We start from the raw sequence: 14,406 nt of genomic DNA on the forward strand, positions 1-14,406 counted from the left end.
AGGTCCAATTTTATGATCTTTTTTGCCATGGTTGTCAAGCAAACCATGTAGTTGTTAAGCAAATCTGGCATTCTCCTATTGACTTGGTTTGTTGGAAGGCACCTGAAAAAACTGTAAGTTCGAATGGCCATTAAATGAATGGTTGGAAGTCAAGGATTACCTGTAAGCAATGCAATTTCTTTAAAAATCCACATAGATGGTCAGATATAGTTAAAACAGAAAAGAATAATGCCTATGACATAGAGTGTTCACCTCACCTTAAAGCCTTTATGCCACAAATCAAGTTGGTTAAAAGAATTTAGGCCACAAAAGATGACATGTCTAGATAAACACTTACATTTTCTCTCTGCACTTGGGTACATACAAACTGAGATCTGTCAGAATGATGCTTCCCAGACAGATTGAAAAGACTACTCACCGAGATAGTTAAAAGAGACAAATTCAAGGTTGTCCATTTCTTGAAATATGAAATGTGCTTTTTAAAAAAACAGCTCTGACACTTGCTTTAGATAATATCGGCTTCACTGAGTTTCTTTTTTTACCTTGTTCTCCTGCCTTGCTAGGTCTTTCTTCTTTCTTTTCTTGTAAAGCTGCAAAACAAAGATAAGGGACATGTAACACAGCTAGTCTCAAAGAGAATGGCTTATGCAAACAAAGGCCTTTTGAAATAGCTTTAAATCTCTACCGCTTATTTGAAGTGACGTTTCTGCATATTGTTTAGATCACCACAGATAATTTAAAATTGTGCAATAACATTACATTTAAGTCTTCTAAGAAATTTATATCTAGATTACAATCTTGCAGAATTGCAGAGAGATAAAGTACATGATACAGGTAGACCTCAATTTATGACAAGAATTGAGCCCAGAATTGTGGTCATAAATCATGCTGATGGTTAAGTGGTTCATCGGGTGACCATGATCAATTTTACAATTTTTTTTTTTTGTGGCAGTCCTTAAGCAAATTCATTGTCTGCAGTAACTGTTTTTTTTTTTTGCTGGAACCCTGAAGTAAATGCCGCATTCAGAGCTTAGAATATGCATTGCTACAGTATGCTGATCAACCTGAATGCATTTACCTGGATGTCTTCCCTAGTTAGTTACCGGGTGTTAGTGGGAGAAGAGCAGTGGTGGGTTGGCCGAACCGGTAGTGGTTTGGCTGGAACCGGCAGTAACCCAGGCCTGCCACGCCCTTGAACCGGTTCTCCCAGTGGTGCCATAGGCGGGGCCATCTTGTTTTTTGCTTCTGTGTATGCAGAGAGCAATTTTAGTTGTACTGCGCATGAGCATGTGGCATGCACCTGAGTGAACCGGCAGTAGTGCCGGCCGGAACCCACCCCTGGAAAAGAGCATTGTGAATCAATAGACATAAGGTGCATAGATTGAGAGGTTATCTTCCTTGAAATGACTGTGAGAAATAAACTAGAAGCATCTGTTGCTATTCTTAAATGCATTTGGCTTGTTACCTGAATCCTAAACCACCCACTGTTTTACCTATCGATTGTTAATCCCTGTGCATCTGATTTGTAAGGTGAAATTCATCTTAAAGACAACCAAATAATTCTTTAAAATCCCCCTTGCAGCATGGCAAAGGAGAAGAATGTGCCACTTCTGAGGAAAACTTCAGCAGATTTAGGATAAAGTCTACCTAGGCCCTTGACTACTTCAAAACTAATCAAATTTGATCTTCAGCACATTTTGAGGCAGAAATCTTGTCCCTGGACTCGTCTTTCTGCCAGTAGTTGACGGCTGCCTTGTGACTCACTATTTCTTCTGGCCAAAATAATGGGTCAGGTGGTAAGTCACGTGGTTTTCTTAGTATGCATCAGTTTTAGTATTCGTCATGTCTTCTGGAACGAATTGTTGACAGATACCAAGGTACTACTGTGTAAGCTAAAGTCTGGAAGGCACCACAGGCTGGAAACCAGGAGACTGTGACTTCTATCCCACCTTAATCATGAAAGCCAGCTGGGTGACCAGTCACTCTCAGCTCAAATCCCCTCACAGGGTTGTTGTTGGAAAATAAGAGAGGAAGGCATATTATATTTGTTAGCTGCCTTGATTTGGTGATAAAAGTAATAAAGGCAGGATGTAAATAAATAAATAAGCATGTTTTTAATTCCAAAGCCATAATAGATCTAAGTCTTCAAAAAAAAAAGGAACCACAAATTATGTTAATGTATTATTTACATAAAAAATAAAACTTATTTTAAAATAGGAGTCCCCTACAGTATGTGTGATTTGGGCACCTATATTTACTTTTAATAAGTAAGTAAATAGCTTAATAAATAAATAAATAGCGTTTAATAAATAAATAAAATAAATAAAAACAGAAAGCTTCTCATACATTGAGTTAACATGGACTAAACCTGAGAAATCTGGAACTGTTATACGATCCTAAATAATTTAGAGAAGGAACTCAACTACAAAATGTTAGTTTTAATACAAGTGATACCATAGTTCAAGACTGAAAACACTTTTAACCAAAAAAGTAGTAACGACTAACTGTTACAGTGCAAAAGAGAAGTGTATGATCTCATGAGACATTACAAACCCAGCTCTCAGAATTATTGAACTGAATGAAGGTCTCTGCATTTTTCTCTGAAAATTGGCTAGGGATCAGACTGCACAGCGTTCTCAATATAAGTTTATAAATTTTTAAAAGGAAATAACATTCCCAACCTTTCTGCTTGTGGGTTCCTCCAATAGCTGCAAATACAGTAAAAAAATATTCTGAACACTACAGAGAACCTCAATATTCGTACCACACATATTCATTTGTATACATTACCACTGATATCCCAAGTGATAGCTACCCAATCTAAAAGAACCATAAAAGCTTTAAAAGCCTAAGAAATAATAAAATCCTCATGAGAAATCCAATATGTAGCCATGTAGAACGAAGCAATATTTTCAACTCTCTTTTAAAAAAAGCAAGTAGGGCGGAATCTGGTAGGAGAGGAGAACAATGTTTTTGAATCAGTGATCCCCGTGGTATGAAACAAAAACAAAAGCATATTTCTCTTACTTCCCAAAATTCTTTTTGTTCCTGAAGAAGGTTAAAAAAAAATACTTTTAAGATTTTTCCAGAAAGATTCTAACAAAAGTGGATTCCCCCAATAGAATATGATCTAATTACTTGAAGACTGCTTAGTAGGGATCTGGAACTCAAGGAAATACATAATGAGCATTCTAAAAAGAAGCATTGATAACATGTTTTCCTGAAAATCTTGGAGCACCAGTCCTAGATAGAAGGGTTGCCTGGTTCCACATTGGGCAACTGCATCCATCGTCATGAGATGGTTTAAGATTGTACATTTTAATTTCTGACTTTTGAGTTTATTGAATCACTACAAAACCAAAACAATGTAGTGTTGACAGAAATGTTGCTGCTCCGTGGCATTTTCACATCAGTTTTCTGCTTTGCCTGAAAAGTGTTTAAAGCTCCCAGCGGCAGTGCCGGTGAATGGCTAAGTGAGCAGAAATGGAAGTCTTGCAGAATTGGACCTGGCATCCTTCTTTATATTCTTCCAGTATATGGTTGTGATCAACTGTATGCATTGCCTTCTTCTCATCTAGATGTAAACTTTTCTTGCATGCTAATTTTCTTCTTGTTGGGTTAGGATTGAAGGGTATATTCAGTGCTTCAAAAATGCAGAGGTTTTCCTGTCATCTTGATTAATGATGGCTTCTTCCCCAATGATGAATATGCCAAAAACAAAAGCACCATTCATTCCCAAGGGGGCGGGGGGTTACAAATAGTCCTTGATTTATAACTGCTTGTTCAGAGGCCATTATAATTGCATTATAATAGCTCTGAACAACCTGTATCTGAATTTACAGCTGCTTCAGCCCCCCTGTGGTCATGTGAACAAAAACATGGCTGCCTTTAGCACCAACTATAGGAATGCTGTAGAGACCTCACCTGTCTATTCCCCCCCTCCCCATCCTGCCATGCTGGATCCTTTGGGCTTACCTCCCAAAGAAGCTGAGTCTTCACAGCCCTTGGGAGTCCTCCCCCCCACTGTCATGCCTCACTCACTTCATTTACTTTTTCAGAAGATCCCCTTTGGGAAGAAGAACCAGTCAATCTGCCATGCAGCCTTCTTATACAGAGGCCATGCGGTGCTCTCCCAGAAGCAAGCAACAGTGGCCAGACTGGGGGGGGGGCACAATTTGGCTCACTCCAGGAGGGTACAAACCAGCCTCTGGCACTCTCAGAAAGGTACTCTCTCAAAGGTGCCAAATATGAGGTGGCACCATGCAATCTCTATGTATGAAGGCCATGAGGCAGATTAGACATTTTTCCCCCCAAAGGTGATCTCCAAGATCCAATATGTGATAAAGTATTCAATTACTTACCCTTTGCTTAGTATATAAATTATCCACAAATTTTTGATGTATGATAATAAAGCGCTACTGAAAAATATAGCAAGACTTTGAAAAAAATATTTGGAGAATGCCTGATATTTATTTTAGTGATAAAAGGATTACATCCCCAGAGCAGTTTACACATTTCATATACGGGAACAGAATTACTAATAAAATAGTATGTTGTGTTATGCATTTCCATCCGCTTATATGAGATTGGAAAATGTTTGCCTCAATAGAACAATCTCTATCTCAATAACAGCTATGCTTCTTGAATTGGGATGTTACCAGGTCTATAGTAGCATTCATGAGTTCTCCTTCTCTCCAACTTACTGAGATACAATCATAACTTGTAGCATAATAAAAGGTTTTCTTCTGTCAAGTGTATGTCACACACACACACACACACACACACACACACACACAATTGAGCAAAAGATAAATATTTCATTTAAAAATGGCTTATTAAGATTGGAGAGCGCCAAGATTTTCAGAACATGAAATATCATATTTGCATTTGCATAGTGTGTATGAAGAATAATTAATATGTTTTATAAAAGTTGATTTGCTAGAACTATTCTGATTGAAGAATACCAGATTGCCAGACACCCATAAAAAATCTAGTGAGTTTTTTACATGAATATACAATGTAATTTCAGAGATATCCTGCAGGGAGTAGAGTATAATCTGTTATCCAGGTTAACTTTTAAAAATTTAACTTTTCAGTCATTTGGTAAATGGCATGCTGATTTCTACAGGCTTGTCTTAATGTATACTGGGCATTAAAAGTAAAAAAGTGCAATTTTCTGAGTTTATTTTTACAAAGGACTTGCCAGTTTTATTTACATGCACATCCTTCTTTGGCACTTTGGCTAAAATAGATTTTTGAAAGATTTTTGTTACCATAAATTTTGAAGCTGGATAAGCAATATCTTTTATCATAATCATATGTTTCAAGGAAGGATAAGAAAAGAAAAGCATTTTCACCTGTGTCCATTGCCTTTTCTTTCTTATGCAGTTCTAGAAGAGGAAAACCAGAGAGTTATTTCTCCATTTGAATGCTTATAGTTCCCCCTTGTTCCCTTGTGATTACCTACTACTGCTGTCAGATGCAGTAGAAAAGGCAGAGGTAATAGAAGTGGTCATGGAAGAAAGATAATAATCTGCCCTTGGCTGGAAAGCTTCATGTGACTCAGAGAGCCAGGCTGGTAGAGAATTATGAAGTGGAAGAGGGAAGAGAGGTTAAGATGACACAATGAGAGGTGCCATCAGCTGTGCAGTATCTATTAAGTTTTGCAGGGCTTATTGCAGAGATGGGTTTCTACCAGGTCGGACCAAAACTTTTTGCGCAGCGAACCAGCAGTAATGCCAGTAGCAACCCACACCTGGCTTATTGGTGGGAACAGCACCAATTGGGAAGGACCGGTTGTGGTCTTCCACAAATTCCAGATCCCCTTAAACTAACCCCACTCTCATACCCCCCCCCCAAAGGAAAGGCAAGCTACAAATTGGAGGGATTTCATCTCCTTGATAGTAAACAATTCATGATGGATGGGACAGTTCAGTCCATTTGTGGAATAATGAAACCCAGTGGCTTGCCAACTTTAGAGAATCCATCTCTAGGCAACACAGAATGAATATGGAGGCAGGGACGTGCGGTCAGGGGAGGCAGGGGAGGCAAAGCCTCACCTCTCATCATGAAATAATAATATATAAAATAATAATATCCACGAGGGTCCACGTGGGAGTTTCATATATATAAGAGGAAGAGGAGGGAGCAGGAGGAGTGCGCGCGGGGCAGTGCCAGCTGGGCAACCGGCGGAGGCAGGAGGGTTCTCGGAATAACCTTCCTGCCTCTGCTGTACTTTGCGTGCTCCTCGCGACTGCAATCGACATCCAGAAGTGGCAGGGGCTTGATGATGTCACAGCAGCTGCCATGCACGGACGGACGGAGGTAGCCAGAGTGGCGCCAAGGCAGTCCGGCGGACGAGCGACCGAGGATCAGGCTGCCTGATCCTCCATCTCTCGCTCGCTCTTTCATCCGCCCAGACCCCTTGGTGCCACTCTGGTTACCTCCGTCCAGCTGCGCCCAGCAGCGACGTCAGCGACGTCATCAAGACGAAGTGGCTTGGATGCGAAGTGCTTTTCAGTGCTTTTCTGTGCGTCTGGTATTTAGGTAGATAGCCGGATGTCCTAAATGCCAGACGCACAGAAAAGCACTGAAAAGCAGCTGCTGTTGGGGATCGCGGAGTGCGAGCCAGCGGAGCGCGCTCAGGAAGGTGTGATCCCATTCCCCGCCTTCCTGATGACGTGACCAGCCTCACTAGCCATAAACCTCACCGCACGTCACTTTATGGAGTAGGTCTGCTTCTGTTTTCTGATGGAAAAGAGTCTGGCTAGATTGCCTGGAGCAAATTCACTATTTCTCAGTAGCAAGCTGGCCCTAAGAGGGAGGAACTTTAAGTGAAAATATGTTCTCTACAAACAGCAAATAGACTATCTTGAATGTACAGCAATGGGGATATGTGGTTGAGGCCACAGTGGTCAAAATGTACACTATGTTATATGCCCTTAATTTTATTTCATTTAAAACTAAGTGCTTTAAAGTGGAAAATGCAAATTCATATATAGGTGTATTTTTGCCCGGATCCTACCAGATTCCTTTATATGCGCATCCTTCTTAGGCGGCTTGGCTAAAATAAATAAATAAGTATTTTGGTTATAATAAATTTTATACATACCATAGATAATCAATATTCCTATCATAACTATTTGTTAAAGGGAGCAAAGGTTAGAAAATAAAAGAGGGCTTACCTATTTGTATTGACTTTTCTTTCTTATCTGGTTCTAGAAAATAAGAGAAAGACATGAAGATGATGATCCTAGATAACTTATTGTGGGCATTTTTACTTTTTTATTTTGCTAAGATCTTACCAGTTTCTTTTACATGAATATCTTTCTTTGGTAGCTTGGCTAAAATTAAATACTACAAATTTGGGATTATTATAAATTTTAAACAGAGAATTAAAAATAGGACATGGTCAGCATATTTACCAATTTCTACTGGCTTTTCCTTCTTATCTGTTTCTAGAAAACAAGAGTCAAGAAAATGATTTTTCATTGAATGATCCATTCTACATTTGATGGTTTATTTTTGTCAATTAGCCACTGCTCTTATGAAACATTCCTGTAGTCTTTTCAAGATGGAAAATGGAATTTTCCAGATTTATTCTTGCTCAAGTCTTACCAGTTTTGCTTGCTTGCACAGGCTTTTTGGGCAGCTTGGCTACAATAAAAATATTTAAATAGATCAATTATTGTAAATGCTGAATATAGATTATCAGTATGTATAACACATCTTTCAGGTAAGCTTATTTCAGGAAAATAAGAGTGTGCTTACCTATTTCAATTGGCTTTTCTTTCTTGCCTGCTTCTAAAAAGTAAGAGGATGGGGGAAAATATGAATTCTGCATTTGGGTATTTTAAATAAACAGTGCATAGTTTAATACATAACAGAGAAGCAAATGATTGAGTGAGGTACTTAGAGGAAAAAAAGTTGTAATTCCCCAATTGAAACTAAATTGGGATTGAAGGGATGGCTCTGACTAGATAACTCAGCTTTGGCAGACTGTACTTTATTATCTATTCATTAAGAGATTTTCCCCCTGGTGCAAACACAGTGGTGGCCTCTCCTTCTACTTTTGCTGCTGTCAAATGTGACAATAAAGCTCTCTCACAATGAGAGATTTAAGAGAAATGGCATCTGGGGGAAGAAGAAGAAGTATAAGGAAGGGTCCAAACTTGGCTAGGATGTGGGAAGGATACAGTCAAAGAAGAAGTAAATGATGGGTGATGGAAGAGAGGCTCAGATCAATAGTGGAGAGGGGGCAGGGGTGGGTTGTTGCTGTCATTACTGCTGGTTCGGTGTGTGCATTACTGCCGGTTTGATGTGCACAAAATGCGCTCCACATGCGTGCGGATTTGCACATAAATTCGTCTGCACATGCGCAAAACATTAAGTATAATCTTTATTGTCATTGTACAAAATAAATACAATGAAATTGGTTAAAAATAAAATAAAAATTTGTGTAATGAAAATTGTTCTGTGCACACGTAGAATCGAAAAGCAAGATGGTGGGGCCATAGGAGAACCGGTTCGGGGACGTGGCAAGGCTGGGTCACTGCCAGTTCCAGCGACACAGACCACCAAAACACTACCAGTTGGCCCGAACCGGTCTGAACTGGTAGGAACCCACCACTGGGTGGGAGGGGTAGTGAATGTCTTGCTAAGGTTGCCATGAGGGTAATAGATAGAAATAATAAACTTAGGGATTATTCATCAGAGGTGGTGATTTATGAGTTCATTATTCCAAACAAAGCCTACCAGCGAGACAGAAACAAGGACAACAATTTACCAATTCAGTCATATAGGAGGTCTTCTATATGACCTCCTGGAATCATCTGGAAGATGATTCCAGCCTGCCTCAGCAGCAAGCAAACCCTAACATGAAGCACCTCATGTGAATACATATCTTCAAGCAACAGCAAGCAAATTACGTTGAAGTAGGGCAAGAAATGACTGTTAAAAAACCAATCCTCCCTCATCATTTGATTTCTTCAGTCAGACACTTTTTCACATTTTATTTCAGCAAAAGCATCTCAATAATCTTGAGTTAACTATTGGGAACTGTAAATTGCTAAATTTGTTTTTACCCAAATCTTACCAGATTCTTTTACATGGATATTCTTCTTTAGCAGTTTGGCTAAAATAAAAGTATATACATCTGAGTTATTATAAATGTTGAACAACTCTACCATAGCATTTGCTTCAAGAAAATAAAGGAGGTACAATGACAACATACACACCTAGTTCTATTGGCTTTTCTTTCTTATGTGTTACTAGAAAATAAAAGGAAGATCGGAATATGATTTTTGCATTTCAGAGTACAAAATAAATATTATGTCAGATTGCACACAGTGTGACTATTTTTGAGACAGCCCAGAAGCAAAATACAGTAAATAGAGGTTTTTCTTTCAAATAGTGATTTATCTACAAAGAATATACATACAAATGCTAGGCAAAGTCAGGCAATCAATAATCAACTACAGCACAGAAACACATATGGAGAGAAAGAGATGCCCTCACAGGGTCTCTCTTATATAGACAGCCTCTTAAAGTGATAACTGCTGATTCATTCTCATTGCATCATCATGTCAGTTTACAACCTTACAGCAGCTAGTCAGCTATTAAATCATCATTACCCTGACATATTAATTCCATACATTAAACATGTTAAAATCATAGAGTGAGATCACTTTAAGATTAATTAAAAGAAAGCAGAGTTGACAAGAGCCTTTTGTTAATTTTCAAAATGGGAGGTTAAATTTCACAGGTTTTATCCTCTGAGATCTTACCTGTTTGGTTTGCATGCACAGCCTTCTTTGGCAGCTTGGCTAAAATGAAAAGGTACAAATATATTGATTATTCTAAATGTTGAATATGGATAATGAGTTTTTGGAACAAATTTTTCAAGTAAGGAAAATAGGAGCATGCTTACCTGTTTCTATTTGTTTCCCTTTCTTACTTGCTTCTGGAAAGTAAGACCAGAAAATTACTTCTACATTTGGTTGTTTATTAGTAAGCAGTGGGTGACACTCTACATAGAATTATATCATAGACTGAGATACCTTGAAGTTAAGAGAGTATTTTAATTTGACAGTTAAAATGAAGCATGGACTGAGTGGGGTCTTTTGACTAGAAAACCCAGGGGGGGGCAGAATGTAGTCTATCATCCAATTTTGCAACTTTAATTCAGCATAATTCACTAGTTTTATGGCACATTCATTTCCACAGCATGTCTTTACCTACTAATTGTCCAGAGTGGAAAATGGGATTTTCTAGACATAGTCTTACATAGCACGTACCGGTTTTATTTACGTCTTTCTTTGGCACTTTGGCTAAAAAAACCCAAACATTTTGACTATGACATAGATTGAACACAGATAATCAATATCCATTTAATGCCCATGGGTTTCAGAGAAGACACAATAAAGGAATACTTACCCATTTCTCTTGGCTTTTCTTTCTTGTGGGGTTCTAGAAAGTAAGAGGAAAGCCAGACAATCATGTCAACATCTGGGCATTGGGAGGAAAAGTTTCTACCCCCTGGCACAACGATAGTGGTTTGTTCCTTCTCCTCTGCTAATTAAAGGAAATGGCAGCAGAGGGAAGAGGAACAGGAGGACAGAAAGGAGTAGTTTTATTTCTCTTCTTAGTTATTTTTTCATATTGTACATTCATTCCAGTGGTGGGTTGCAGGAAGTACGCCCCAGTACAGGCGTACCTGTGCCTGCCCGGAGCACTGGATACTGTTCCGGTATGGTGCTCCAGAGGGCCCATCCACCCGCCCGAGCTCCTTGCCTGTATTTGAGCTCTTCAGTGCTTCCACACATGCGCATGGAGTGCACAGTGCCTGCACAACACTCCGCTGAGCAGTTGGAGTATCGTGGAAGCTCACAGAGGCATCGGAAGAGGTAAGGATGCATTCACGTACTGCGGGTGTGTGCGCGCGCGAGGTGCACGTTCATGTGGTGGACACCAGCCCCATTGCACTGTACCAGTTGCAATGGGATCCAGAACTCACCACTGATTCATTCCCACAATCTTGTGTTATGCTATACTAAATGTTCAAGTAATTTCTGCATTTGATCTTACTCATGTCTTACTGGATTTTTTAACATGCAGATCCTTCTTTGGCAGCTTGGCTAAAATAAATGCCTTTAAATATTGGTTTATTATAAACCAATATTAGAACAATATATGAACAGCATATTACATCCATATGTTTCATAGAAGCAAAGAGGAAAGAATAAGAACATAGTTAAATTGTTTCTAGAAAATCAGAGACCAGAACATTGTTTTTGCACTAGAGCGTTTTATAGTAAAGTAAGTCCATGTTTTATAAAGAATAAAATGATAGAGTAAGATCGCTTATAGACAGTGAGATGTCTCAATTGACAATTAAACAGAGATTGAACGAGATTTTCTAACTAGATAATCCATAGTGGGAAGAATGCAGTATATTAATAATCTTTGATATTATTCCACTACTTAGTCACTTTTCTTAGTCTCTTAATAAGTATGGAAAACTCATTTCCACAGATCTGTCTTAATTTTCAGTAAATGTTCAAAGTGAAACATGTAATTTCATGCATATGTTTTCACTCAGGTCTTACCAGATTCTTTTACATGAATATCCTTCTTTGGCAGCTTGGCTAAAATAAAAAGATTATGCATTTTAATTATGATAAAATCTGGAACCTAAGTTATCTATATTCATGTGTTTCAGGGATGCAAAGATTAAACACAGGTGCATACTTACATGTTTCTGCCAACTTTTCTTTCTTCTGTGATTCTAAGAAAGAGGAAGACAAGCACATGATTTCTGTATTTTAGTGTTCATTGCATAGTGTGGGATTATCCCATATATTACAAACATCTAGGGCACAGATGTAAAAAGAGAAGGTTCCCTATATTACATAAGTATAGTAGTTAACTCCTCTTCCTGTTCTACTCTCAGATGTGAGAGTCAAGTTCTCCCATGAGCAGAGGTTTAAGAGAAATGGCATTTAAGGGAAGAGGACTAAGTATAAGGAAGATGTGAGATGTGAGAAGGATACAGGCAAAGAAGAGGTAAAAGGTAGGTGATGGAAGAGAAGCTCAGATCAACAGGAGGGAGGTGTCATGCAGTGTCTTACTAAGGTTGGTTATAGATAGAAATAATAAACTTTAGGTTATACATTATAGATTATAATCTATATGCTATAGATAAGAATAATAAATTTAGGGAAAACCCAGTGTTGATTATTAATGAGTTCAATATTCCGCCCAAGGCCTACCAGCCACACAGAAGCAAGGACTACCTCCAAACAGGAGATCCCAGTTTTCTAGTAGCCACAGTTAACATGACATTGGATTTACAAGGATTCATGGCCAGGAGGGATGGTTTGGTTCTCTTGTGGGATAACTGGAATCCAATAGTTTATCAATTCTAAAGACTATTTCTTTGGCCAATTCAGTCATACAGGAGGTCTGCTTCTGTTTTCTGATGGAAAACACCACTGTATGGGTGGATCACCTGAAGAATTCCAGGAGCAAACAAACCCTAAGCTGGAGCATCTCCTGTGAGGACATTTCTTCAAGTAATGGTAAGCAAATAATCTTGGTTAAGGGATGAGTGCTAGAAAGCCAAGGATGGCCAGAAGGCACTCTATTACTCAGACTTAACATTTGATTTCTTCAATCAAGCACATTTTCAAGGCAAACTCATGTTGATAGTCTTGGGTTAATTTATAGAAGGAATTGAAGGTTGTAAGTATAATGTGCTAGAATTGTTTTATTCAGCCCTTACCAGTTTCTTTTAAGTGCACATCACTCTTTGGCAGCTTGGCTATAATAAAGGGATACAAGTACTCAGTTATTATAAACATTAACAACTTGTTTAAACTATTTGCTTCAGGGAACTAAAGGAGATACAGTGGCAACATGCTTACCAATTTCTGTTGGCTTTTCTTTCTTATGTGTTTCTAGAAAAAAAGGAGGAAAATCAGAATGTGATTTCTGCATTTTAGGGTGCACAATAAAAGCAGGTGTGAGCTTAAAATTCCATACATTAAATAGATTAAAATAATAGAGAGAGATCATTTTAAGTCAGCAGGTCTTTTAAATCCACATTTAAAACAAGAGATAGAAAAGGAACTTCTGACCAGATAATCTCATTGGACAGAACATAGTCTTCTATCTATGCTTCAAGTTTTATTTCACTTTACTTATGGAATTAATTTCTGTAGTTTTTATTAATGTTTGAGGGCATCAAATGGAATATTTTATATATTTTCCCCCCAGGTCTTACCAGTTTTGTTTGCATGCACAGTCTTCTTTGGCACCTTGGCTAAAATGAAAAGATTATGATAAATGTTGAATCTGTATAATCAGTACCTGTAACACATCTTTCAGGTAAGCCCAGGTGGGAAAATAAGACCACGCTTACCTATTTCTATTGGTTTTTCTTTCTTGTCTGCTTCTAGAAAGTAAGAGGAAGACCATGATTTTTGCATTCCAGATTTCAAAATAAACAGTCTATAATTTAATACTTAACAAAGAATCAAGTCACAGACCGAGAGCACTTCAATTCCACAAGCAAAACTAATCTGGGATTGAATAGATTCTGGATTCAGTTGGCAGAATGGCCTTTATTATCTATTCTTTTTGTTTCTGTGTTTTTCTTCTTAAGGCTTACATGTCTTCTAAATTGAGAATAAGACTGAGCAGTTGCCATCCCTTCTTCCAGTAATAGGACTAAAATGCAACACATTCATGTTTTCATGGTAGTGCTTATCTGCCAGTAATCAAGGAAATATTTCTTCTAGATCACCCACAATCTGGTGCCAATACCAAGAACCATTTTGAGGACATCTCCTTAAAAAATGGCAAGCAGACAGTCTTGGAGCCAAAGCAACAGGACTGTGTGGATGAGGCCTAGGTAACCCACAGTTTGAAGAATATAGTATATTATTCATATTTTGTGCTTTCTTTTACTAGGTAGTCATTTAGGATGTGTAACATCCATTTTCACGGTCTTCTGTTAATTTATACTAAGCATTCAAAGGGAACATCGCGATTTCTGAAATATGTTTTTACCCCAGTCTTACCAGATTCCTTTACATGCACATGTTTCTTTGGCATTTTGGCTAAAAGAAGATATAAAGAATTCAGTTATTCCACATTTTGAACATGTATAACCCATATCCATGTCCAATATTGTGTTTTGTGGTTTTAAAAGAAAGAAAATATTAACATACTAACCTATTTCTATTGGCTTTTCTTTTTTATGTAATTCTAAGAAGTAGAAAGAACAAAACATGATTCTCCATCAGAGTCTATATAGCAAAGAGTGTGTTTATTCCATATTTTACAAAGAGTGAAATGATAAGAGCAAGATCACAAACAATAATTCCATGATTTACCAATTAAAAT

The 14,406-nt window shown here is 38.1% G+C and overlaps 1 protein-coding gene across 28 annotated transcripts in view; it reads right to left on the reverse strand.

Annotated features, from left to right (window-relative positions):
* The window catches only part of TRDN (triadin), a 286,138-nt gene that overhangs the window by 61,484 nt on the left and 210,248 nt on the right, over nucleotides 1-14,406 (reverse strand). For 16 of the 28 annotated variants that reach the window (XM_081941060.1, XM_081941056.1, XM_081941059.1 and 13 more), the window contains 21 exons: nucleotides 14,236-14,268; nucleotides 14,082-14,120; nucleotides 13,421-13,453; nucleotides 13,283-13,321; nucleotides 12,924-12,956; nucleotides 12,782-12,820; nucleotides 11,753-11,785; nucleotides 11,607-11,645; nucleotides 10,435-10,467; nucleotides 9,929-9,961; nucleotides 9,786-9,824; nucleotides 9,237-9,269; nucleotides 9,095-9,133; nucleotides 7,771-7,803; nucleotides 7,618-7,656; nucleotides 7,425-7,457; nucleotides 7,185-7,217; nucleotides 7,025-7,063; nucleotides 5,358-5,390; nucleotides 2,682-2,708; nucleotides 543-590 (listed from right to left, as the gene is read on the reverse strand). In XM_081941060.1, the coding sequence (XP_081797186.1) occupies nucleotides 543-590; nucleotides 2,682-2,708; nucleotides 5,358-5,390; nucleotides 7,025-7,063; nucleotides 7,185-7,217; nucleotides 7,425-7,457; nucleotides 7,618-7,656; nucleotides 7,771-7,803; nucleotides 9,095-9,133; nucleotides 9,237-9,269; nucleotides 9,786-9,824; nucleotides 9,929-9,961; nucleotides 10,435-10,467; nucleotides 11,607-11,645; nucleotides 11,753-11,785; nucleotides 12,782-12,820; nucleotides 12,924-12,956; nucleotides 13,283-13,321; nucleotides 13,421-13,453; nucleotides 14,082-14,120; nucleotides 14,236-14,268 (750 nt within the window). The remainder of the gene's footprint in view (nucleotides 1-542; nucleotides 591-2,681; nucleotides 2,709-5,357; nucleotides 5,391-7,024; nucleotides 7,064-7,184; nucleotides 7,218-7,424; nucleotides 7,458-7,617; nucleotides 7,657-7,770; nucleotides 7,804-9,094; nucleotides 9,134-9,236; nucleotides 9,270-9,785; nucleotides 9,825-9,928; nucleotides 9,962-10,434; nucleotides 10,468-11,606; nucleotides 11,646-11,752; nucleotides 11,786-12,781; nucleotides 12,821-12,923; nucleotides 12,957-13,282; nucleotides 13,322-13,420; nucleotides 13,454-14,081; nucleotides 14,121-14,235; nucleotides 14,269-14,406) is intronic. The other 12 variants (XM_081941051.1, XM_081941041.1, XM_081941066.1 and 9 more) reach the window with 12 other exon arrangements.

Source organism: Natrix helvetica (assembly GCF_964273705.1).
Source record: "Natrix helvetica genome assembly, chromosome: 2".
Classification (NCBI taxonomy): domain Eukaryota; kingdom Metazoa; phylum Chordata; class Lepidosauria; order Squamata; family Natricidae; genus Natrix; species Natrix helvetica.